Source organism: Phacochoerus africanus, chromosome 8 (assembly GCF_016906955.1).
Source record: "Phacochoerus africanus isolate WHEZ1 chromosome 8, ROS_Pafr_v1, whole genome shotgun sequence".
NCBI lineage: Eukaryota > Metazoa > Chordata > Mammalia > Artiodactyla > Suidae > Phacochoerus > Phacochoerus africanus.
This window is the reverse complement of record NC_062551.1, coordinates 103,293,310-103,318,717: the sequence shown is the minus strand read 5'-3', so window position 1 is coordinate 103,318,717 and position 25,408 is coordinate 103,293,310. Positions and strand designations below refer to the sequence as shown.

Below are 25,408 nucleotides of genomic sequence, written 5' to 3'. Positions count from 1 at the left end.
GATGACTTGTTTCCTTTGGTCCTCTCTTGTATCAGTTCGCCCTTGGGGTTCACGGTGAATATTCTGCAGTCCGGAACTCCAACTTGCATGTAGGCATAGACATCCTGCAGCAGGACACAGGCAGGGCCGTTACAGGTGGAAATTAGGAGATGGATCTCTACTTGTGAGCCAGAGGAATCACACAATAAAGGAGATCGTGTATAGAAAACACGTGGAGCTGGCATAGCACAGCTTTGCCACTGGAGCTGAGCTTCAAACACACATGAAAGAGTGGAGCCAAGCGGTGGAGCAGCCAGAAAACTTGGATGCCCTGGAGAGGCCAGGGAGAGGGGAGGCCTTAACGAGGGGGGCACTCATGCCCTGGTCTGGGTCGCATCCCAGAATCACTTACAACCAGAGTCAGAACCACGTGAGGAAATGGAATGGAAGCCACAGAGAGAGAGTGCACGCATTTCGTGACACACCAAAATTCTGGGGCAGAGCCCATGACAGGCCCTCCCCAGCCGCTGGAGCAGGGAAAGCCTGCTCGGCAGAGCAGACGCGCCTTCCGCCTCTACGGCCGGCAGAACGTTCCTCTGAGCCTGACCCGCCCCATCGGCGCAGCCCAGGAGACACTTACATTTGGACGGTTTCCAAAGGCAGCATAGAAGGGCTGCTTGGATGGGGCAAACAGATTCTTGATGTCATTTAGACACTCGATTTTGAACTTCTCTGGTTTCTTTTCTATTACTTCCCTAGGGGGAAAAATATGTATAGATATAATCACCGAATATAAAATGGTAGTTTTCCCTGGTGTGTGGTCCTAAAAAGATTTTACTACTCACAACAACTCAACTTTTTAAATTCTACATAACTGGTATCTTTCTCCTGGGCCAACCTGACTTTTCTCAATTGTGTGTGTGACCGAGACCAGGTGAGCTGTGTGTGAGTCAGGAGGATACGGTAGCCAAAGAACTGAGACGCAAAAGCTCTCAAACAGTTACAGTCAATTCAGGCCTGGGCCCCACACAGACATGTGCACACAGTCACCTGTGGAAGGCCGAGAACAGGCTGCTGGGGGACAGCATCAGGGGGCCCCGGGGCAGGATCGTGCCCTTGTCGTTGACCCAGTGCAGGTAGCCACGGGTCATGTCAGCCATGCCGATGGCACGGGCGGAGCAGTACAGGAACTTGTAGCCATTCCTGAAAGAGAGCACATCCTGTTTAATCTGTGGCTGAAGCGGGAGAAAGTGCACTTTTCTTTTAAAAGGTCCAAATAAAGTCCCTCTCATTTACTATGAATATCAAATTCAATAGGAAAATCGTTAGGATTATAAAGATCTCGCCACTCCATGAAAAACACCATAGGGAGAACACAGAGGTATGTACACAACTAGAGATGATGCTACTTTTGCAAGTAATGATGTATCTTCAGCCTCCTGTCTGTGAAAGCCAGGTTACAGAAGAGACAAAAATTGGGGGCAATCTTTAAGTGAGAGATACAAAGGAGATATATATACATTCTTTTTTTTTTTTTTTAATTTGCCATGCCTGTGGCATGCGGAAGTCCCCAGGCCAGGGATCAACTCTGCACCACAGCAGCGACCCAAGCCATAGCAGTGACCTACCCAAAGGGTCTTATTTATAAAGACAATTTTAGGAATGCAAATCATTCTATAAAACAAGGAGCAAAACTATACTTAGCCAACTGACATAATTTTTATTTTAGGACAGATTATGTCCTTTCTCAGCTACTGCTTGAGACACTGAAATGCTGCAGATCAACTTAACTCCTAGGTATTAGGACCCCACAAAGGCCATGGCACTACATTCTCACAAAACGTACTGTGATGAGGACCCCAAGGTAAATTGTTCCCCCTCTGCATGTATTACTTACTTAAAAAAAAAAAAAAAAAGAAAAATACTCAAAAAAGAAGATAGGTTCTCTTGTTACACTAAAGCTAAAAAACCCAATTATAGCTATAATCATAGATACTGTAGGTGCCTACAACGTGTACCACTGTGAGAAGATGACATATGCTGAAGATTAAACCACGCCAGGCACTCAGCTCATGTTCCATAGATGGTGGCTCACACTTTTCCCTGCAGGAGGCTCTAGGGAGTGGGAAAGAGCAGGAACAGCTGGACCGTGAACAGGATTTCTGTGCACTGGCTGATGAATGCTCTTTTTTTACAGTCTTAAAGCAAAATTCTAGTGCAGTCAGGATACATACTCATTGATGGAGTGGTAGAGCTTGGCTATACCCTGATGAGTCCAGTCTTTACCCAGCTGTGGGAGAATCTGTCCCAAGGCATCAGACCTAAAGGGCAGAAATGGAAAAAGGCATCAGAAACACATCAAGTCAAGTGTTCTTCTATTTAAACACCAGCTGCTGGCAGCTGCCGGGTGGGCAGGGGTGCAGAGACAATCTGCAAAGGCGATTCAACTGGGCGGTGCAACAGTGAGGCAAGCACACTACCCAAGAGCTTCCAAGAGAGGAATCACACCCGAGAGCAGCTGTTCATTTTCAGAGAGAATTTATAACTACAGGTCCTCTTTTTCTCCTCCCTAATCTCAACAGATTCTCTTTCTCTCACGTCAGAATTTGGAGATCAAGTGTCTCAGGTGTTCCAAAAGTTACTTCTGACATTACACTTGGATGACCCCACCCATCTCCTCCATCCTTAAAATGACTCTGTGTGGACCGTACTCAGCACGTCTCGGGGCATATAGTTTAAAAACTCTCCAATGGTGGACTTGCCCAGGGGAGGGACTCTCCCTGTCACCCCACAGGCTATCGCTTACTTGGTTATTGTTCCATCGATGTCGGAAATGATGACTTTGTCGTTCCAGTTCCATAGGTAAATGGTCCCTGCGCAGCGGCAGGTGCCTTGATACTGGGTTGTAATGCTAAACACAACATCATTTGGGCCGTCCTGGAGCTTCAGTTTTGCCTTTTATAAAAAGTATAAGAAGAAACAAAATCAGAGGGAACGTTTTGAGTATTAAGGCACATGACTTTGATGGAATCACACAACTGAGTCATTTTCCAAGAACATGCGGTGAGAGAGACTGCTTAAAACACAATATAAGTGGAAAAGGATCCTAATCAGTAAAATATATAAATGTGTGTGTGTGAAAACACATAAAGAACGGAAAGAAGAAGCTCCTATCTTGGCTCAGTGGAAATGAATCTGACTAGTATCCATGAGGATGCAGGTTCGATCCCTGGCCTTGCTGAGTGGGTTTTAAGGATCTGGTGTTGCCATGAGCTGTAGTGTAGGGTCGCAGACGCGGCTCGGATCTGGCGTTGCTGTGGCTGTGGTGTAGGCCAATGGCTAGAGTTCCGATTTGACCCCTAGCCTGGGAACTTCCATATGCTGCGGGTGCAACCCTAAAAAGACAAAAGACCAAAAAAAAAAAAAAAAAAAAAAGAATGGCAAGAAATACATAAAGACGATAACTTAAAAAACCCCCAGAAAATCAGCTGAAAAATACTTTGGAATAGACTCAGAACACTCACAAAACCACCTGCAGCATCTGAGGACCGAACCTCAAGGCAGGACAAGCGTTCCGTGGCTCCAGGAGCTGGGCTGGAGGGCTGCGGCCCAAACCCCCAAAACACAAGCCCCAGCCCCACCTCTACCTGGGGCTTCCCTAGGCCACAGCTGGGCCACTTCATACTGAAAATGAGTGAAGTCAGGGCGTGGGAACTGCATATAATAAGAAAATGTCATTCTCTATGGTTGTGGCTTCTAGGAGGTGGTGTGGCCCAGTGTGTGTAAGGTTCATCCAGGAAACAGGGTGAGAATACAGGTTCGCTGGTTCCCTCCCAGCGGCTGAGGCGGGAGGCCTGGCGTGAAGGTGCAGGAAGCCCGGGTTCCCCAGGTCATGTTGGTGGTCCCAGGAGTGGGATGTTGTTCTCTCACATGTGTGTGAGCAAGGCCACGGCCACACACCATGCAATGTGTGTAAGGCCTGGGGTCCAGTGGACAGAAAAGGAAGCAGGTTAAGTTAAATAGTTCCTGAGCTACCTCAACCGGACCCACACGCTCACACACAACTCACGATCTGGTCTGAGGAGAGACGGAGAGACTTCTTGTAGGAGGTCGTGCTACTGTGGCTCGGGGGCTCCTCGGCGACAGGGTCCACCTTGATGGACTCTTCGAGCTCCTGTGACCCCTCATCACTGGACGAGTCGTCCTCGGCCGGCCTGTTCAACAACCCAGTTAATGAAGAGGCAGAGGGACATTTTACGGACGACAGCTTTTCATTTGGGATCAAGAAGGAGATCCGAAATCCACTCTAGGAAGAGCTGCAACTGAGGCCCCGTCTCCACACCTGCAGGTCCCTCCTCCCTCCATGCCTGGCCCTTTGCATACACCCCGTGACAGCTACTAGTCTGCTGGCTCTTGCTGAAAAGGATGTATGTTCCAAAACGTATAAATTAAAGAAAATATGAATGTTCACACTGATTAAGAAATGAACAAGGGCGATTTTAAAAGAAGAGGGCAAAGAGCAAGAAGATGAATCTACGACTGAGGGAATGGGAAGGGAAAAAAGAACATGACTGGGAAGGAACACAGGGGGCAGAAACAAGAGCGGGGTATGTGGCAGCACCTCCCCGGGGCCCCCATGTGGCTCTGTGCCTTCCAGGGAGTGGGAGGGACCCACACCGATCAGAGATTCTGTCACACCTACCACTGCGACTCACAACTGGCAGGGGCATGCGATGGTGCATCTCTGGTTCCCCTAGATGTCCGTCCCTTCCCAAGGCCTCCTTCTCATGGGCGCCCGCCCCATTCCAGGGCTCCAGGATGGGAGCAAGGTGTGCAAGAAGAGGGTATGAATGTATTTACTCTAAGCTGATGATATTTTTAAAGAAAAGCACAAGTTATCATCTGCTAACTGAGCAGCACAATGAAGCCACTGATTGTCATATACGTCCATAGGAAGGAGGCACTTCTAACTAAGAATTAAGCAAAACTGCCAGAATCAACTTGACTGCAATGCCGAAGCACGGGTGGCCAACTGCTGTGAGCTGGGGGACTGGGAGCCCTCACCTGCCGCTGGCCGGCTCCTTCACGCTCGATGGCAGGTTGCTGGGTGGCGGCACCTCAGATTTCCCTTCCTTGGCTTCTGGCAGCTAGGACAGCAAAACAATAATGACAACATGCAATATTCCCCCTCCTAGGTGACAAGGAGAAATTCACCAGGAGCTCGCTCCAAGAATGAGCAAAACTGCCTCTGAATGCACAACTTAAAAGCCCGTAAGAAACAGACTTTCTCTAGTTTGAGCCAAAGGCCAGAAACCTGAGAGGAGTCATATGCTGTTGGCATAAAAAGCTACCACCACAAAGTCAGAGGTAAGATCTGTTAAGAAGCTGCAGCAGCTCAAGTCACACGGTATCATACAACTAGCGCAGACCCTGTGGCTCTGCAGCAGTGACGAGGAGCCCTCCTCCTCGTGAGAGGGAGAGGGCCAGCCCTGGCTTCTATGTGGAAGGGACAGCAGTGCAGGGGAAAGGGCATAGGCTCTGGACTGGACTGAAGGTCAAAGCCCAGCTCCATCCCTCACCAGTTAAGTGCCCAGTCAAGCTACGTCACCTCCTCACATTCCAGTTTCCTTACCTGTAAAACAGGAAGGCACACACCCACACTGTCAGGCTGTAGTGTAGGTGAAAGGTCATGCATCTAAAGCACCTAGCAGCACACCTGCATAGGTAACTGTCCATAAGCGGTGACATTTATTACTGTAAGAGTGTGTTATATAGCCCAAATTGACCTTCTTGTGCTTGGCAAAAAGGTTTTTTGAATAAATGAAAGATTCACGTCTTTTCAGCCCGTGGACAGGATTACCTCGGGTCGGTTACCTGTTTGGTAATGCTCTCTCTCTTACGCCAAAACCACCAGCGACCAGATTTCTTTGGCATCTTATCTTTGACCCAGGACTCCACTGTGGCCTGGAAACAATCAACATGGGTTAGTCTAGCCACCTGTCTGTCACAAAGCACTGGACTACGTTCTGCCACTAAGCCAGAGGATGGTGCCCTAACACTGAACAGAGGCAATGCTCTCCACACCTCCTGAACTCCAGACAGACGGACAGTGGCCTCTTTGGTGGCAGCACTATGGCATGAGACCAGCAGTCTGGCTGTGGAGCAGTAGCCCGGAGAGGCTGGCAGGTGGGCTGCTCACTTCTCCACCCTCGGGAACGAGTTATGAGGCCCCACTAGGCTGAGGATGTGTCCCTGGTGGACAAGACTCCAGCAAATCTTGAGGTTCCATGTAACAGGCCTCTTGGCCACAGCCTGAACTAATCACACTCATGCCTCTGGGGCTGCATCACTCTCTTTCTATGTTAACAGAAGGAGGTGTTTTCATTCATTCTAAATTAAAAATTAGTAAAATCTTTCAACCTTTTCAACAATCAGAAACTGGTAAAATATCTAAGTAAAAACTACAAAGAAATGGCAGCCCAGCTAATTTCATAGATTTGGAGTCATGAGATAATGAGTGATGATATTAATTTTAAAATATAAATAAAACTCCGAACAGTACCCAGTTTAGAAATAAGCACATGTGGATTTTTCTAAGCGCCCCAACAAGCTATGGATACTATCTCTGAGGAGGCAATGCTTGGAGGAAGGTCTCACCTTAGGTAAGCTCTTCTGGAAGACCTGCAAGCTGAGGATCATGGGAGCAGCCAACGCCCAGTTATAGTAACTGTGAGATAAAAATCACGCAAGACCATTACACAGAGCGAGGAGAGGGCGGAAGAGGGAAGATTAAAAACACCATATACAATTCCCCATTCTTCTCAATGAAGGGCTGATCGGCTAAATTTCTTGCCACATAAGGAATCTTTGCTTCAAGCCAAACTTCTGAGCAGATGTAGTAAAACCTCTAAGAAAAAGTAGCATTCTAACACCTCATTTGAAAATAAAGCTGAGGCTTCACTTTCACTTCAAGGTCACTGCCTGTTAGCTCATTTGTATGAAATGGCATATTTTACAGTGAGAAAGACTGCAATGGTTAAAAACAGCAATTGGAAGTATTGCTGTTTACCCGCAAGAGTATTAAACAATTATAAAAGCAAGAGTGTTTACCGGTTATATATCCGTATGACAAGATTGGGATTGTCTATAAGTCCAGGGTTTTCTGCAAATTCATGGTAAGTGATGATATGCTCCATGAATTTTTCTGCAATATAAGATAATAATTATCCACTTAGTTAGAGATCACCCAAACATGTCTGAGACTATCACAATACTCTCCACACTAAAGGACTAACAGTAAGATTAAAAAAAAAGTTCTTAAAACAAAAAACCAACAACTAACTTTGCTATGTGCATCAAAAGCAAAACATCAGGTACTTGTTTGTTTTTTCTCTCCAGGAGAGGAAAACACTTCTTTTCTACCTCTTCCACCACTCCTACCCTAGCTGGAAAAAAACTAAAAACCAAAAACTAACCAACCAACTAACCAACCAACCAGAAAACAACAAAAAACCAGGAGGAAGGGATAAGCCAGGGACTTTTAGGAAAGTAGATTACAGATGTGGCCGCACACACTCAACTCCATGATCAACAAAACCTTCGAGCTGCCCCCCCCTGCCGCCCCTCCTTTTTTTTTTGGCTTCTAAGGGCTGTACCCTCAGCATATGGAAGTTCCCAGGCTAGGGGTCGAATTGGAGCTACAGCTTACAGGCCTACATGACAGCCACAGCAACTCATGATCCAAGCCTCGTCTACAACCTAGACCACAGCTCATGGCAACACCAGATCCTTAACCCACTGAGTGAGGCCAGGGATCAGTATGGATCCTAGTCAGGTTTGTTAACCGCTGAGCCATGAAGGGAACTCTGCAAGTTTCACTCTTATAAGAGGAGATATTCTGCCTAAATGGGGAATATTCATGCGGGTCTTACAGCTTTAAGTATGCAAGTGTAAGAAGCTATGTTAGAAAAAAACAATCAAAACACTTACAATGCTTGGAGAAAAAAAACCAACTACACTCCAGACTTGGCTTAGGATCTCTCCAGAAATAAATTCCAAGTTTTTTCAAAATGAATGGGGATTCTGCATGAATTTTTGTACCCTGCCCCTAACCCTATACTCTGATGCAGGCTAACAGAGAAATTTCTCACTGGAATTGTTCCTTTTGGTAATCTGTATGTTATTTACTTTTACCTGTCATTTCTACCTTCACAAATATCAAACTCTACCTAAGTTATCAGGTTTTCTTAAATTTTCCCTCCTCCACCTATATTTTTTAAAGTAAGTGCTTATGAAGATTATGATAAAAATGTGACCTATTTAATTTTGTCCCAAGAAGGAACCACTGGCCATAACACATTCTTAATTTCTTGCAAAAAATAAAACAAGCAAACAGAATTAACAGGTGGAGAAGAAAGGGGAACAGTGACCACCCTGTGACCCTGAGGAGGAGGAGATTCAGAGAAGCCCAGCTGTGAGGCTCAGGGCACCCAGGCTGCAGCATGCAGATGACGATGCTGATCACAGAAAGAAAAGCTTTCCTTAGAGGAAATCAATGAAGTGCCACTAGCCAAACTGAGAAAACGTTAAGAGTTCAGTTTACAAAAGAACATAATACCAAGAAGGTGAAAGGATGGGACAGATGTACAGGCAGACAGACATCTGAACCTGCTCAGGGCCTCCCTTTCTCTCAAGTAGCTCACTGTCCTGGGCCAGCTTTCAGGGTTGAGACAGCAAGCAACCCCTTCTCCATTTTGCCAGAAAGGCCATTTACTCAGCAGACCATCAGTACTGGCCCCTCGGGCCCTCCTCACGTGTCTGAGGCTCAGAGCAGCCAGGCCCCATCCCACAACCATCTCAACAACTGTACCGACAGGCAGGCCACCCGAGCCTCCAGCCACACACCCTCTCCCACCCTCTGATCTGTGGTATCCTCAACACCAGGTGCCTCCAATGAGGGGCGAAGGGCCTGCCACCAAAGGGAGGCACCTGTTACATGCAAGAACCCCCAGGGCCACAGGCAGGGGGGCGTACCTTTAGAAATCTCCCCATTCTCGCTGAGGCCCCCACAGAGCGAGAGGGTGACGTCGGGCAGGTCCATGGCGGAATCCGACAGGCACTCGGTGCCGCTATCAGCAGCCGCACTGCCCACCGACTGTGGGGACTGGGAGCCGGAGAAGGTGTCAGACTCGGGCCACTGCCGGGAGCCAGGCTCCGACTCACTGCGGGAGAAAGGACTCACCTTAACATGGCTCCTTGGGGCCAGGCTTCCTAACTGCACAGCCCCGGGGCAGCCTGAACTAGCTTGAAAAAGGGGCAGGCCGACCTGCCCTGGGACATGGATTCACTTAGGTGGTGCTGAGAATCACGTCACGAATGACATTAAAAATGGCCTAATGCCATTACTGAGGAATTAACTGAATACAGTAAATACGGCACAAAAAAAAATCACTACCCTCATTCACAATAATGCAAACTTTTCAATGATAGCCTTTCTTATTTAAATTAAAGGGGGCAAAAGAATTATAAGCATTTATTTACATTTCCATGATGAAAATGACAGAGTAATTAAGAAAAACATGATGTTCAGAAACCTTTTGATCCTAACTTCCCAGAAAAGACCATGTGGTACTATATACACATCCTGTAGAAAATTACTTTAGTCCAAAGTTGTATCATTTTTAAAACAAGGCTTTTCTAAATTCATCTGACTGCAAAATAGAACAAAGAAATAAACCAAGTGAAAATTCTCAGGAGGCTAGATAAAGCTCAAAAAAGAAGTGTACAAAAAAGTAGAATAAACTGCCCTTATATTAGTGAGGGGCAGAACTAAATTGAGGTTATTCAGTATTTCCACTTTTCTAGATAAGGCATAGAAGCCAGGTTTTAGAAGCTGAGCCTAAAAACAAACGTTTCTGGGAGTTCCCGTCGTGGCACAGCGGAAATGAATCTGACTAGGAACCTTGAGGTTGTGGGTTTGATCCCTGGCCTCGCTCGGTGGGTTACGGATCCAGCGTTGCCGTGAGCTGTGGTGTAGGTCGCAGACATGGCTCAGATCTGGCGTTGCTGTGGCTGTGGCGTAGGCCAGCAGCTGTGGCTCCAATTGGACCCCTAGCCTGGGAATCTCCATATGCCGCGGCTGGGGCCCTAAAAAGACCAAAGTAAATAAATAAATAAATTAAAAAACCTTTCTGTAATGGACCATAAATCTGAGAGAAAAAGAATAAGGAAATGGAAACTTAAGTCTTTTAGCCATGAACGCTCACTGCTCTATACCTTTTGAATGGATATTTAATGTTGCACTGAAATACTGTTCTGGAACTTTCAAATTCATTTTTTTTTTCTTTTTGGGGCCGCACCTGCAGCATATGCAAGTTCCTGGGCTAGGGGTCAAATCAGAGTTGTAGCTGCTGGCCTATACCTCAGCCACAGCAATGTGGGATCCAAGCAACATCTGAGACCTACTCCTCAGCTCATGGCAATATCAGATATTTAACCCACTAAGCGAGGCCAGGGATTGAACCCATATCCTCATGGATACTACTTGGGTTCTTAACCCACTGAGCCACAACGGGAACTCCCCAAATTCTATTCTTTTATTAAAAAGGCCAGCATATTACGGTGGGCCATCCAGTGAAGTCATGTGATCTTCAGAGAAAACTAATTTGAGCAGTAGGTGGCAGCAGAGTACAGACATGTCACAGAAAGCAGTTTCAAACTCTATTATGTTTTGCATTTTAGCTAACTTTTAAGAAAGGATCTGGGGTTTTGGAAATTCTCTTAGGAGCAATACACACCCATAGCACAATACTGAGATTAACCGGATCAACCAAATGGACTCCTTACTGGAAATGGTGAAAAAGCCAAAACCACGTAAAACAGCAAAACCTGCTTCTCTGGTAGGGTCCAGGGGCAAGGCCCACCCCTGGATGTAAGACTAATATCCATGTCCTCATTTTCCTGGGGAGATAGCGAGGTCCCCCTGTAGTCAGGTATGGCCACGTGATCAGATGATGGAGCTGTCCACGTAGACAGAAGGCTTGTGCTGAGTCCTTCCTAAGGCTGGCCGCTGAAGCTGCCCCTGTGATCCCCTGTTTTTCCCGTCTGGGCCCTAAGGGGACGGGGAGCCTCAAGATGGAAGCAGCTTGTGATCCTGAACCCCTGTATCCAAGGCCCTCCCACCAATACCAGCTCTGGATCGTCATCACTAGAACATGTGGTCCAGCCCACTGTGGTCCAGCCCCGAGGTCTTGGGTTTATCAGTTATCAGCTGGTGTTACTGGAGCCAATGGTGAGTACATGGAGGACGAAGTAGGTCACCAAACCCATGAGGGATGTGACTTAGGGGCAAGCTTAGTGATAATTACAGATACAGGGTATTTCGTCAAGTTGGCAATGAACACAATAAAACAAATGCTTATGAGCACTTCAACAGTCTGTCTCTAAATACTAATGACTGTCTCAAGAAACGAACAGTTCATGAGCTCAGAAGCCTGCCTGGTGAATGGCAATGGTTCCAATCACGTTATAATAGCACACAGAGGTCCCACAGCACTTAGTTATGTCACGCTCCCCATTTTTTAAAAAGGAAACTAGGAAATTTGTCTTAGGAATCCCAATGTATAAAAATGGTTAAGGACTGGCAAATCTGAAAGTGATACTTTTAAGAGAGCTTACATTTTTAACTTTCTTATTGGGGATAAAAGAGACTAGTTTCATTTCTTTCGCCTTAAAAATCCAACTACTGGAGTTTCTGTTATGGCTCAGTGGTAACGAACCTGACTAGTATTCGTGAGGATGCAGGTTTGATCCCTCACCTCACTCAGTGGGTTAAGGATATGGCGTTGCCACAAGCTGCAGTGTAGGTTGCAGATGCAGCTCGGATCTGGCGTTGCTATGGCTGTGGCGTAGGCAGGCAGCTGTAGCTCCGATTTGACCCCTAGCATGGGAACTTCCATATGCTATAGGTGCAGCCATTAAAAGACAAAAATCAAAAAAACAAACCACCCCTCAACCATTACTTTAAATGAAGTGTATATATCTGGAGACAAATATAGAGCAGAAACCTAGGAAGGAGTTTTAAAAATTTCAAAAATACTGGTAAAACCATTAAGTATCTTCATATCAATCCCACCTTTTTATTTTAAATAAAAACTTAAAATATACTCTTCAATAATTTACTTAAAAGTGTCGGGAGTTCCCGTCGTGGCACAGTGGTTAACGAATCCGACTAGGAACCATGAGGTTGCGGGTTCGGTCCCTGCCCTTGCTCAGTGGGTTAACGATCCGGCGTTGCCATGAGCTGTGGTGTAGGTTGCAGACGCGGCTCGGATCCCGCGTTGCTGTGGCTCTTGTGTAGGCCGGTGGCTACAGCTCTGATTGGACCCCTAGCCTGGGAACCTCCATATGCCGCGGGAGCGGCCCAAGAAATAGCAAAAAGACAAAAAAAAAGTGTCTAAGTATGTGTGCCTATGGCTCAGTATGTTCAAGCCATACTTCTCATGGAGAAAAGTAAATTGTTTTTTGTCATCAGAGTATTATAATGGAATTTCCCTGAGAATGGAAACGACCTAAGGAAAATAGTACAAGTCTATCACTTCTGGGATTTTAGCGTTACTCCATGGGGAGAGTCATGAAGGAGGAGGCAGGTGACAGAGCCGAGCGCTCCAGGGGGTGCACAGGTAGCTGGAGGGGTCTCAGCAGCCGCCGGCCTGCGAGCAAAGCTGTGTCCTCTGTAAAGTATTTCTGAAGACGCATGACCTTTACGCCACATCTTGAAGGACATACATGCTAATAAAGAGGATCTGAAGTCACTCCCACTGGTATCCTTATGTAGGCTTGACTAGTGCCCCTCTTCTCAATGTATTGAAAATTTTTTTTGTTTTTTGTTTTTTTTTTTTGGTCTTTTTGTCATTTCTTGGGCCACTCGCGCGGCATATGGAGGTTCCCAGGCTAGGGGTCAAATCGGAGCTGTAGCCGCCAGCCTACGCCAGAGCCACAGCAACAGCAACACTGGATCCGAGCCGCGTCTGCGACCTACACCACAGCTCACAGCAATGCTGGATCCTTAACCCACTGAGCAAGGCCAGGGATCGAACCTGCAACTTCATGGTTCCTCATTGGATTTGGTAACCACTGTGCCAGACGGGAACTCTGAAAGTTTCTTCATAAACAGGTAAATTATTAATTTCAAATCACTACAGTCAAAATGATACACAAACAATTCTGAATTTTCCAAAATCTGAAGCAATCATCCAACTTGGCTAAAGGACACCATCCCCTTGCTCCTTTTTCTCAGACAAAACGCAGTGCTCTAGAAACATTCAGAGTATTTCAAAGCTGTCCACTCTTCCATATAATATCCACTACCTTTTGGGGAAATAGAGAGCTGCAACTTCAGGTTCTAGTGCCTTGAGGTCATCCAGGTAAATATCATCGGGTCCCTGGTGCTGGCTTCTCTTGTGGACACCTGTTTTTATCAGAAAAACACTTAAGTTACTCATCTGCAACTCTGCAAGAAAACAAAGGTTTGCAAATGACCAAACTGACCATGATTAGAAGTGTATTCTATTTTCAAAAGGCATGAATAAACCTTTTCCCTTGTGCTGGTTCTTAATAGTCCATGTGAATGAAGATGATGTCAGGGCTACCACTCCTGACAGCTTAGCGCCCTGTAAACACAGCACTCAACTGCTTGATCTCTATTGGCTCTTCAGTCAGTAATCCTGGGGCCTAAATCACTTAAACCTGACGGTAACTTTTAAAATTTACAGTATGTGATAAATGCGACCGAGCCTGATGTGACTGCCGGCATCAAGAAAGAGGCCATTGTTCTAAAGCCACGCAGGGAGCATTTGGGGTGAGGGGGCAAGGGGTGCTCGAGGGCTCACAATACAGCAGTTGGGCCCAATACAGCCCACTAGGTCATCTTCAACTAGAAAAATAAAGGGTATTTAACCCAAATCCAATTAAGCCTCTAGATCTATGCTGCCCACACCTGTGCCCGGCCTGTCCTCGTCTGAGTGAGGTTATGTAAAATGTGAAGGGTATGAAACACACATCGGATTTCCAAGGCTTACTACAAAAAAATGTACAATCGCTCCATAACGTCTACATTAAGTACCTGCCATTTGGATTTACTTAGATAAAGTATATTAGTAAACTTACTTTTACTTGTTTACTTTTATTTTTTTACTGTGAGAAGACTTAAGTTCCAGTTTAAGGATCTCATCTTGAAAAAACATTCAATACATCCATAATCTGGGAAAGAATACAAGACCATTGGCTGGGCTCTTCAAAAGGTCAGTATCATGGGTGCAGAGGGGGAAAGAAGTGTAGTGGGGTGGGGGTGGGGTGTGTGAGTGTGTGTACACTGTTCTAAATAAAAAAGATTAAACACAAAAACCAAATGTAACATGTTAACCTTAATGAGATCTTGGTTTGGAAAAAAAAATCCAAACAGTTAAAAAGTTCTTCTAGGCACATTTAGGACATATGACTGTGGATTTAAGATGACAGTGGCACCATGGTTGTGCAGAGAATGAAGTATTTCAGGATGAAATGTCATCATGCCTGCAACTTATTCTCAAAGGGTTTAAAATAAACTGTGTGCGTGGAGAAACAAAACAAATATGAATAAAGATTTTCATAATAAAAAGTTGCGGGAAAAGAATGAGGCCACAACCACAGTGGATGAGCAGTTTGTCCCCACCTTCAGTCAGTCCCCACACTACATGCAAGAAGAGGGGTCATCATGTCCTGGACTAAAACAAAACAGTCACCCTGATGCGGGGTCTTCCCCCTTTGCCTTCCTGAGCACAAGGTGCAGGTGGGGGACTTCAGGGCCGAGCAGAGAAGGAGCAGAGAAGCAGCCGGTAGGCACACGTGGACACAAACACCTGTGACAGTTACATTTTGTACTTTATTTTTTTGCTGTTTTTAAGGGCTGCACCCGCAGCATATCGAAGTTCCCAGGCTAGGAGTCGAATCTGAGCTATAGCTGCCGGCCCACACCACAGCAACACAGGATCCGAACTGCATCTGTGAGCTACACCACACAGCTCATGGCAATGCCAGATTGCTGACCCACTGAGCAAGGCCAGGGATCGAACCCACATGCTCATGGATACTAGTTGGATTCGTTTCTGCTACACAACGGGAACTGCTACATTTTTTTTTTTTTTTTTTTAAATAAACTGTTTCTGAGTGACCCTGAACATCCACATCTGTAAGTATCCATAAAGTCAGTGTGTGATCATCTAACCTAAGGTGTTACCATTTTTTAAAAAGTGAGGCAGGCTTAATGTGACAATGGGTATTTTAGCTAAGGTTTTGCTCCCCTGGCATAAGGCCCAAGGCCAGTGTTCAGAGTGTGTTCTGGCTCTTACTATACCAAGTATCACTGGATAACGTTATACTTTTAAATAGTAAGAATGTTCTGATGGATGTAAACTACTTTCCAAAAGTGAGAGCTGCTGAGCCAAGAGGTGGATCTCATCTTCTGTTCATTAAAGGGAAACAATCAGTGAAAGAACACATACTGATAATCAGTGTTCCTTTATTCATGGCCGATATTACTGCAACAAAAGTACTTAATTTGGCCGCAACTAACCAGATATTTCAGGTGTAATTTTTCCTGTGAAGCATAATCATTGAGGATTCTTCTTCACTTAACTGACACACCTAGTCATTAAAGGGGTTGATTTCACTCACTGATTTTAATGCCTTCCTAAGTTTTTCTATAAACGCTTCCCTGGGGCCCGTGCGGAACGATGGGGAAGCTATCGAAGAGCCCCCCCCCCCCCAGTGCATGGCGGGCCGGGTGGGGAGCACAGATGTAACGGGGCCACCCTGTATGCCTGAGACCCTGGAATAATTAACCACCTAGATTCAGAGCCGCCGAGGCCAATGCAAAACCGCCATTACCTCTCTTCTTTGAGGGAGAGTCAATTTTAGCAGCCGGTTTGGACTCTGAAGGAACCTCAGCGAACGACGGGGGCAGGGGGTGGTGGGTGTCCCAGGGAGCAGGGACCGGAGGCTCCAGAAGCTCAGCTGCAGAGGCTGCTCCGCTCCTTTGCTTCCCTGGGGCCCGGGGCCTGGGCTTCACAATCGTGCAGACGGTCTCCCCCACGGACGCATCCTTTGCCACCTCACCCAGTAGGCTATCCTCACTGGGAATTACCCGGAAATGGGTATTTTCTGATGGAGTAATTGTAGCTGTCCTAGGATGGTGGTCAGATCGCTCTCTTTTGCTGACCTAAAAAAAGGTAAATTGTTTGAAAATTAAATTACTTCAAGGGGTTTGTTACACGCTACTGCTTAAGCTGGATGCAAATGCCCATGTTTATAACTTAGCACGAATTCACTACCTATAGTACTTTGTGTGAAATAGTTCACAAACAGTGGAGAAAATTACCTCAAACGAGAGAGTATTTGAGCACTCCTGCTCGGAACATCTCAAGGCTCTGCCAACATAATGTAAAAGCAGGCAGTCCAATCTCAGTGCAATCACATACATGAGTGAAGAAATATGTATTTTTAGAAAACTAGAGTCTAAACATTTCTTTCTCTCAAGAAATTTTCTTTTTTTTTTTTGTATTTTTGTCTTTTTAGGGCCGCACCTGTGGCATATGGAGGTTCCCAGGCTAGGGGTCTAATCGGAGCTGTTGCTGCTGGCTTATACCAGAGCCACAGCAACCCCAGATCCAAGCCGCGTCCACAACCTACACCACAGCTCACAGCAATGCTGGATCCTCAGCCCACTGAGCGAGGCCAGGGATCAAACCCTCAACCCCATGGTTCCCGGTCGGTTTCGTTTCTGCTGTGCCACAACAGGAACTCCGTCAAGAAACCTATCTTTTTAAATTCTCCTTACAAGCTGACAAAAAAGCTTTTACAAGCAATTTCCCATTTAAAATTTCAGTGGAAATTTTAGTTTCCTTTAGGAACTTTAAAAATTTTCCTGATTAAAGTGCTCAAACAGCAATCATCATTATTTACTAAATACAAACACACAAAATAACACTGGATTCCTTCCATTATAAGACAGTGCAAACAGGGGAGACGTGAACTTGGGTCCACTCATATGACCACTCGAGGGACTGCCATTGCGTGCACCTGCGAAGCTCACCACCCCTACCTTGGTGGACTCTGGGAACCCGCCCCACGTCCACTCCATGTGGGACTCGGATCTGAGCAGGCTCCCGGCCGGTTTCAACTCCAGCTCGGAGTCACTCTTCGGACATGCTGCTGGGGAGTAGGGGCTGCAAACAGAGGACAGAAATGCGATGACGACCTTAAAGTCAGGAACTCCAGTCTGGCTGAGCTTGACAGACAAAAAGAAATATAAGTTTGAATATGCCCACTTCATCTGCAGATATTAAGGCTATTCTTCCACTTGAGTTCCTTAATAATAATAAAAACGCCAACTAGCGCGCACTGTGGACTTGCCTGGGTCCTTGATAACATGTATTATCCCAGTCGATTCTCCCAAGAAATCAATAAGGTCATTTTACAGGAGAGGAAATACATGGGAAGATGGGTTAAAATTAACTAGTACAGAGAGAAACTGAATCTGAACACATAAGAGTGACTGCATGTTTCTTCACAGTATTAACTGCAGTTATGGTTAGTAGCTGACACTGAAAAGAACTGTAGAGGATCAAATTCTATGCTGATTATACAGGTCTCTACACTGGCCAACTCTATGGGAATTAAGTCAGATCAAGTTTAGGAACAAAATAATTATTGAGGGGAAAGGTCCATATGCGTGTTAAAAGCACACACCGTCCCTCTACTGTATGAGACATGGAAATACCGTCCTGTTGAGTAACAAAAAAGCCCTTTAGTCCTTTCAGAAAGAGAGAATTTCAAGACTACTTACTTGTCTAAAGAGGACCAGTCTCCATCAGATAGAGGGTAGTGATCTCCTGAGTGGAAGAGCAGAGGCTCCTTATATTCTTCTTCCTTTAAGGAAGCATTTGAAGATCCTCTGTGAAGGGGGGGGAGGGCAGGAACAATGACATTTAGGTCAGCTTTAAAATATCCCCCACTTCTAATCAACACATCTAAATGATACAAACGAGGAAAGCCAAATGATTAATAACTAACTCTCTTAAAGGGAAAAGAGGAAGGAGAAGGGGTTTCACTGACACACCTGCCACACATACTGCAGTCACCATTTAAGTATGGCACAAACAACTGGGACGGAAAAAATGTGATGAAAAATTTCTTCTGGAGTTCCCATTGTGGCTCAGCAGTAACGAACCCAACTAGTGTCCATGAGGACGCAGGTTCAATACCTGGCCTGGCTCAGTAGGCCAGGGATCTGGCGGTGCTGTGAGCCGTGGTGTATGCTGCAGATGCGGCTCGGATCCCGAGTTGCTGTGGCTGTGTTGTAGGCCAGCAGCTGTAGCTCTGACTTGACCCCTAGCCTGGGAACTTCCATATGCTGCAGATTTGGCCATTAAAAAACTTAAAAAAAAATTATTTTTACATCTCTTAGGGGTAATTGATTCAAATGTTACAAAAAGCAAAGTAAGGCTCTACTGTATTTCATTCAATCCTTACAACACTGAGGTAATAAAACCCTATTTCAGGTTTCCTGCTACAAACACTCCTGACTATTATAGAAAATGTCAGCAAGGAAAACAGCTGAAGACAAAAACCACATTTCAAAAATTTAAGAATACCCTAAGGAGTTCCCCCTGTGGTGCAATGGGATTGGCGGCATCTCTGCAGCATCAGGACGCAGGTTTAATCCGCAGCATAGCACAGTGGGTTAAAGGACTCCATGCTGTTGCAGCTGCAGTGTATATCGCAACTGGGGCTCGAATCTGATCCCTGACCAGGGAACTCCATATGCCACCGGGCGGCCAAAAAAGAAAACAAAAACAAGAAACCCCAACAACCACCCCCTCCCCCAAGAACTCTTCACTTAAACTCTTGGTTCACAGCCCAAGCACTGACCTGAGAACTTTCTCTAACTTACAGAATGTACATGATGTGGGGATGTGAGGAAGATGACATCAAAGTATGAGAAATGCTTTTAAAATTCATTCACAAAACCTCAGAACTATAGGAGAATGAACTAATGTTAACATAATTTTAAATAATTTACCCTTTGGTTTTCTTGAATTTGCAGAATTTTTATACACATTTATCAGCTTTTTATAGAAAACTCCAATGTTCTACCAGGATAGATATTAAATGCAGAAGGACTTAACTGTATCACTTAAAGTGTTAGACTAAAAACAGGGATAGAAACCATTTTATTAATTGTAATTTGTAATATTTTTCTTCTTTGTATCTTAACATGCCCTGACATACAACTGTTTCTCCACACAGTTGTATTTTCTAATTTAAGTTTTTATTCTAGCCTTCTTTCCCTCAGAAGGATTAAACTTCGACATACTACCTCACTGAAAGGGAAAGATCTACTCGAAAAAAGCTGAAATCCAGATAAAAATGGTCTTTTATTTTTTAATTTTTTCTTTTTATGGCCACACCTATGGCATATGGAAGTTCCCAGGTTAGGGGTCGAATGGGAACTGCAGTTGCTGGCCTACACCACAGCAATGTGGGATCTGAGCCGCAACTGTCCACAGCTTGCTGAAATGCCAGATCCTTAACCCGATGAGTGAGGCCAGGGATCGAACCTGCATTCTCATGAACACTATGTCAGGTAGGTCCTTAATCCGCTGAGCCACAGGGGAACTCCAATAGTCTATTTCGTGAGAGAGGAAATTCAAATGGTAGAAGCAGACAGGGAAAATCAGATGCTATGGACAGTCCTTATTTGCTAAATTTGAGAGGCGAGCAGAGGGTCGATCCATTACTATTCATAAGTTTGTAGTTTGAAAAGAGCAATGTAAACACATAGAACATTTTTTTATTCCAAGTTATTTTATTTTTGGAACATATTTCACCACAGTATTAAAAAGGTAAGCCAAGAAGAGTACAGTAATGCAAACTGGATTTAACAAAATACTGAGAGAGATCAGGCACCACTAAGAACCTACAAGCCCACGAAGGTTGGCGTGGTCTTCTCTGGGCAAATCCTGACAAAAGTAGAGCCCATTACTTTAGACCCATCAGAGTGATGGAAAAAGTTGCTGATATTGAGGTTCTCTTAAGTCCTGTGATTGATTCACTGACTAAAACAGAAGTTCTGAAAACCTGCTAGTAAGCACGTTCAAAAAGGCACACGTGCCTGAGAAGAGGCAGCCGGTGAGGCCGCCAGTGACAGGGTAACTTAAATATGTGACTAAGGGAGTGTTCAGATTGGAATGCGGAGAAAAAGCATGAACGCTGATTACATCTGTGCTGAAGCACAGGACAAAAACACACGTTCACGCTGAACAGAAGAGAATTTGCAGCAGGACAAACGGTCTCACACTGGGTCAGGGTGTGAGGGGAGGTTCAACTGGTCAAGACACATGAAATGGGTCCAGAGCATATCAGGCTTCATAGATGCACCTCAACATCATGGCTTCAAGTTCAGCATCATTTTGGCACACAAGAGTTTTTCTCACTCAAAAGCCAACAGAAGTTAGGTGACAGGTAAGACCTCAAAATTCACTGAATTGCACTCTTAGATCTATGAATATTATTGTATGTAAGTTATACCTCAGTTTTTTAAAAATAGGGACAAAACCCAATAGAAAGTCAAAATAAGAAGGCTGAATTATTTACACATGATAAGTTAGAGGGGCTAGGTGAGTTTCTGTCTATTTAAGTGGGAGCGTGTAAGAGGCAGGGCAGCTAAGTCCCAGGCCGGAGTTCATTGACTGCTGACCAAGTGCTGACCCTCAGCCTCCATGTGACTCATCGCTTAAATATGCTTTTGCATCCGGGATGCTTCCCATCAAAGATACGTCACGGTAGAACAGAAGGGACCCAGGCAATGTTGCTCTGTTCCCTGTGTTGGGATGCGTGCGGAGAGGCCAGGAGCCTCGGGGCCACAGGCTGACACGGCCCGAGGCCTCAGTGTGCCTGTCAGTTCCCAGAACCTGCACCTAGCTCTTAGACCTAACTCTGAGTCAGCCTGCTCTGGTGGATTAAAAGTAGAGATTCATCTCTGATGGTATCGTCCTAAATGCCATGTTATTGCTGCTACGTATTGAAAGCAGTTCCATGAATGGCATGTTCTGTGCATCTGCACTAAAGGCTGACACTGCTTCATCCAGCGCCAACAGTCTCTTCCTTTCCAAGGGCTGCATGTGCCCTGGTGCACTGTTTATCCACCCACCCACCTTCTGGAATGACAAACAAGGCTTCCATGCTGTTCAAGCCAGGAGCCCTCCTTCAGGAGAGACTCACCAGTTATAGTTCACAGAAAGCCTTGTGCAGTTGAAAGCTCTCCAGCTTCTATCACGAAGTTTTTTGTGGCTGTACAACACCAACCAGCCTTAAAAAGTGGTTTTGGAGTTCCCATCATGGCTCAATGAATCCGACTTAGAACCATGGGGTTGCGGCTTTGATCCCTGGCCTCACTTAGTGGGTTGGAGATCCGGCGTTGCTGTGGCTCTGGTGTAGGCCGGTGGCTACAGCTCTGATAAGACCCATAGCCTGGGAACCTCCATATGCCATGGGTGCGGCCCTAGAAAAATACAAAAAAAAAAAAAAAGGCGGTTTCATCTTTCTTCTGCTTCCTTCCAGGAACCTGACTTAACCTTAAGACTATTATCAATGACATCCTTGAAAAATAAAGAATTTAAAAGAATGCTATTTATAATCAAGACAAAAATAAAACCGATTTTAGGTATTTTTTTCAAAATTTCTCTCCTACCTGGTAGGGGCTGAGAAGAAGGTATCTGAAAGCTACAAATGTGCAGTCCCAACATCACCTGTGGATCCCACAACTGCAGAAGCAGCTGACATCCTGGTCCTTTTTTCTCTCCGATTCTTTACTGTGCTGCTTAACATGCCATTAATACTTCTGACCCGAAATATCCTCCTCCAAATTATTCTAGAACTAGGAGCTGAGCTGGAAAGGGTCTGGCAATCCATGGAATTCAATGATCCATTTCATAGATTAGGAAAGGAAGGCCCAGAGTGACCAAGAGGCTGCTGGCCCATGTTCAGACCATCCAGTTCAGTGCATGCCTGAGCACACACCCTGCCAGGACTCTTGCCAACCAAACTAGCGTTCCTGCAGGTCTAGCTGATACAGCGTTTTCACACAGTCTGGAAAAGGAGGGCATGCACTAATTATTCCTGCCATGCGTTCACTTACAGCACTCATTTACAGAATGCCTTTGGATCATAATTCTTAGGCATTAAACAGGTGGCTTTTTATGTTTCAGAAATGTTTTAACTTCTTAAACCAAAGCTGCAGGTTGTTCAAGAGTTCTAAACGCTGCTCTACTGTGTGATAACAAAGGACAAGAATACTTTGGAGGCAAAAGTGTTACTTCAGTGACTTTCCTGGTAGATCTTGGAAGAATTTTAGTTGGAAAAAATATTTCTAGGAATCAAGGTGATTAAGGGAGTATATTACAGTGCTAATCCAAATAAAGTTTACATGTATGTGTATTTCAAGTTTTCCTCAAAAGAACACATTTCCTGCCCACCTATACATTATAATTAAGCCAAAACTTTTAAAGGAACTACTGAAATCACACAATGGAAGACATGAAAGGATCTCTTAGTTTGTACTCCTAGGGAAGTGAACGAGAACCCCTAAGAGACTGAAAGCAGGAAGAAAAGGGTAGGAAGAATTTTTAAGAAACTGTGGTACTTTTCATTCACTTAAAATTCTTTGGGAATCAATGATATAAAAGTAGAGTGTAGAATGGTTATAACTAAGCCCTTCCCAGCTAGTATCCTGACACTGACAAAACAAACAAAGTCTTTATAGGTACGGTTTACAATCCTCTAGTCTAAAGTACTTTCTCACTACTGTCTTTTGCTGTTTGGTTCTAACAGAGGAACTCTGCCTTCAACCAGAATGGAAATTCAGGGCTCATATGTTCAGGGTGGGGGGAGTGAGAATCACAATGTGACCACTGATGAGTTGAACAATTTCACACATTAAAGATTATTACTCAGTGTAGGAACATGTTCTGGGATTTACATTCCAGATGTTAAGATTTTAGGAAATGAGTTAACAGTTTTGCCAAAAAGGGATTATTATACTATGCTATTCACTAATAGCATAATTATTACAGTAACATTTTAAATAACAGTTTTTCTTTCCCCTGACTTATTTAAAACAAAACCTTGGTAAATAAAAAACACACTTAACTCCAAGGTTGGTATATAAAGGGTTTTCAGAACTAGAGAAAGTGTTATTTCCCATCCTTCCCTATGTGCAGAGAATTCAGCAGCAGTAACTTTCCCAGGGAGCAGGGCACGAACTCTCCTTCCAGCAGTGGAGGTGAAAGCGGACAAGGGGCTGGCATTTCCCTCATGAAGCCACCTTCTCCAAACCCCAACTCAATAAGGGTTTGGAAATTCAGGGTCACTTGTCCAGCAGTCACCAAGGAAAAGAACCAGCCCATGGACACACCTATGGCCCATCCTGCGCCAGGGCCAGCACTGAGTGGAACAGGTAGAAGACAGCCTACAAATCGTGCATGAAAAAACACATAAAACTCCTCCAAATTGTTACCTTTACACCCCAGAACTTTTTAGTTCTTCTACTGAGCTGACAAATAAGTAGTGATCAAGATTCTCGGAGTTCCTGTCGTGGTGCAGCAGAAATGAATCTGATTAGGAACCAAGAGGTTTTGGGTTCCATCCCTGGCCTTGCTCAGGGGGTTAAGGATTCAACGTTGCAGTGAGCTGCTGGTGTAGGTCGCAGGCGCGGCTTGGATCTGGCATTGCTGTGGCTGTGGCACACGCCGGCAGCTGTAGTTCTGATTAGACCCCTAGCCTGGGAACCTGCATATGCCACAGGTGCAGCCCTAAGAACACACACACACACAAACAATTTCTCACTTCAAAACAAAAACAAAACCCTCTTTCCTCCTCAACTAACTAGGATGTTCTGATGATAAACTCATATGAACAACCTTTAACTCAGGAATAGATAGACAGGAAAACCAACCACTGGGAAAAGAAATGTGCCTGATGTTGCATCCGCCTGCTCAGGGGCAAGTCGCTAGCTCAGATCTTCTTACATGACTTATGATTTGCTTGGCTTTTGGAAATTTATTGGGTGAAAAGAAACACACTGCTGTGTGCACAGCAAGGACTTTTCACATAGTCTGAAGAGCTGCAGAAAGTAAAAAAGAAAGTGCCTCTCCTGCCTGATTCGTGATAAACTGTCACAAAGGGAAGAACAGGCCCAAGGATCAGGTTGCAGACCTGGAGGACAGGAGCCCCACCCCGCGCCTACCTTATTGCCTGCAGCCCCTTGTCCTCGTCTGAGCTCAGGTCCACGCCCACGGCATCTTCAGCAGCGGGGGAAGCGGTCTGCTCTTCCTTCTTACTGTCCTGTTTGCACTTCTTCCTCCTCCGTTTCTTCTTCTTCACAGAACTGGGGGCAAAAACTGTCTCCGTTTCTAGGACGGGGGAGATGTCAGAGCTCTGAGGTGGCCTTTCATTCCCCCCTGGTTTCCCCCGAGGGCTGTCAATATCCGTAAAGAACTGATCTTCAGTAGGAATGGGTGAGGTGGCAAGGTAAGCAGGAAGTTTCTCCTTAAAGAGAACACAGAGAAATAAAAGTTGTCAAACTGTACAGCCAGTCAAAATGATGCTTTCTTGGCAGGTGGCAGAAAGAACACTTACCTAGTTCCCAAAGGTCAGAAAATTGCATTGAACCCATGGCTCTGCCCCCTTCCCTGGAGGGGACTTCACCCCCTTGTGCCCAGCTAAGCATTAGCTCACTGGGGTCCACATTGCTGAAGCCAGTGGAGGAGCCAACAAGCCAGGCCAGCATGGAGCGTGGGAAAGCTCCAACCAGAGCAGAGCCAGTAGGCTTGCTGCAGGGACGGGGTGGGGTGCCTGAGTGTTTTTCAGGGAGAGGATGGGGAGAGGTGGTGCGGTACTCCCGGGCTACGGACTATCGGGCAGCTAATAAAAGGATAAAGTTCAATCTAGAACTTCTGACTTGGAAGGGAGGTGGATGACAGTTAAATGAGAACAGGGAGAGAAACAAGAAAAGGAAATGGAAGCCAGGTGGGTTTTGGTAATGTTTGTCCCCCTTGACACTGAACTCCTGGAGAGCAGGCTGGTGTTTTATTCACAGTATGTGGCACAGAGTGGTAATTCCAGTATTGTTGGATGAAATAAATTTTTAAAGAAAAACATGTCATGCTAAAGAAAACCGGTCAATTTGGTCTCACACAAAATAGGAAAAAAAGGCTGGATGGAAAGCTGACACTCTTCAAGTTGACCTTGCTAAGCATAGGTTTTTTGTTTTGTCTTTTGTGTTTTTGGGGCTGCACCCGTGGCATATGGAGGTTCCCAGGCTAGGGGTCAAATT

The 25,408-nt window shown here is 45.3% G+C and overlaps 1 protein-coding gene across 3 annotated transcripts in view; it reads right to left on the bottom strand.

Moving 5' to 3' along the window:
- Positions 1-25,408, bottom strand: part of LPIN2 (lipin 2) — an 87,201-nt gene that overhangs the window by 3,330 nt on the left and 58,463 nt on the right. For all 3 annotated transcript variants that reach the window (XM_047793817.1, XM_047793816.1, XM_047793818.1), the window contains 16 exons: positions 24,320-24,621; positions 17,861-17,968; positions 17,117-17,240; positions 15,904-16,234; positions 13,348-13,447; positions 9,013-9,200; positions 7,090-7,183; positions 6,637-6,706; positions 5,854-5,943; positions 5,044-5,126; positions 4,049-4,193; positions 2,786-2,934; positions 2,214-2,300; positions 1,030-1,182; positions 620-734; positions 1-104 (listed from right to left, as the gene is read on the bottom strand). In XM_047793817.1, coding sequence (XP_047649773.1) covers positions 1-104; positions 620-734; positions 1,030-1,182; positions 2,214-2,300; positions 2,786-2,934; positions 4,049-4,193; positions 5,044-5,126; positions 5,854-5,943; positions 6,637-6,706; positions 7,090-7,183; positions 9,013-9,200; positions 13,348-13,447; positions 15,904-16,234; positions 17,117-17,240; positions 17,861-17,968; positions 24,320-24,621 — 2,243 coding nt within the window. The remainder of the gene's footprint in view (positions 105-619; positions 735-1,029; positions 1,183-2,213; positions 2,301-2,785; positions 2,935-4,048; positions 4,194-5,043; positions 5,127-5,853; positions 5,944-6,636; positions 6,707-7,089; positions 7,184-9,012; positions 9,201-13,347; positions 13,448-15,903; positions 16,235-17,116; positions 17,241-17,860; positions 17,969-24,319; positions 24,622-25,408) is intronic.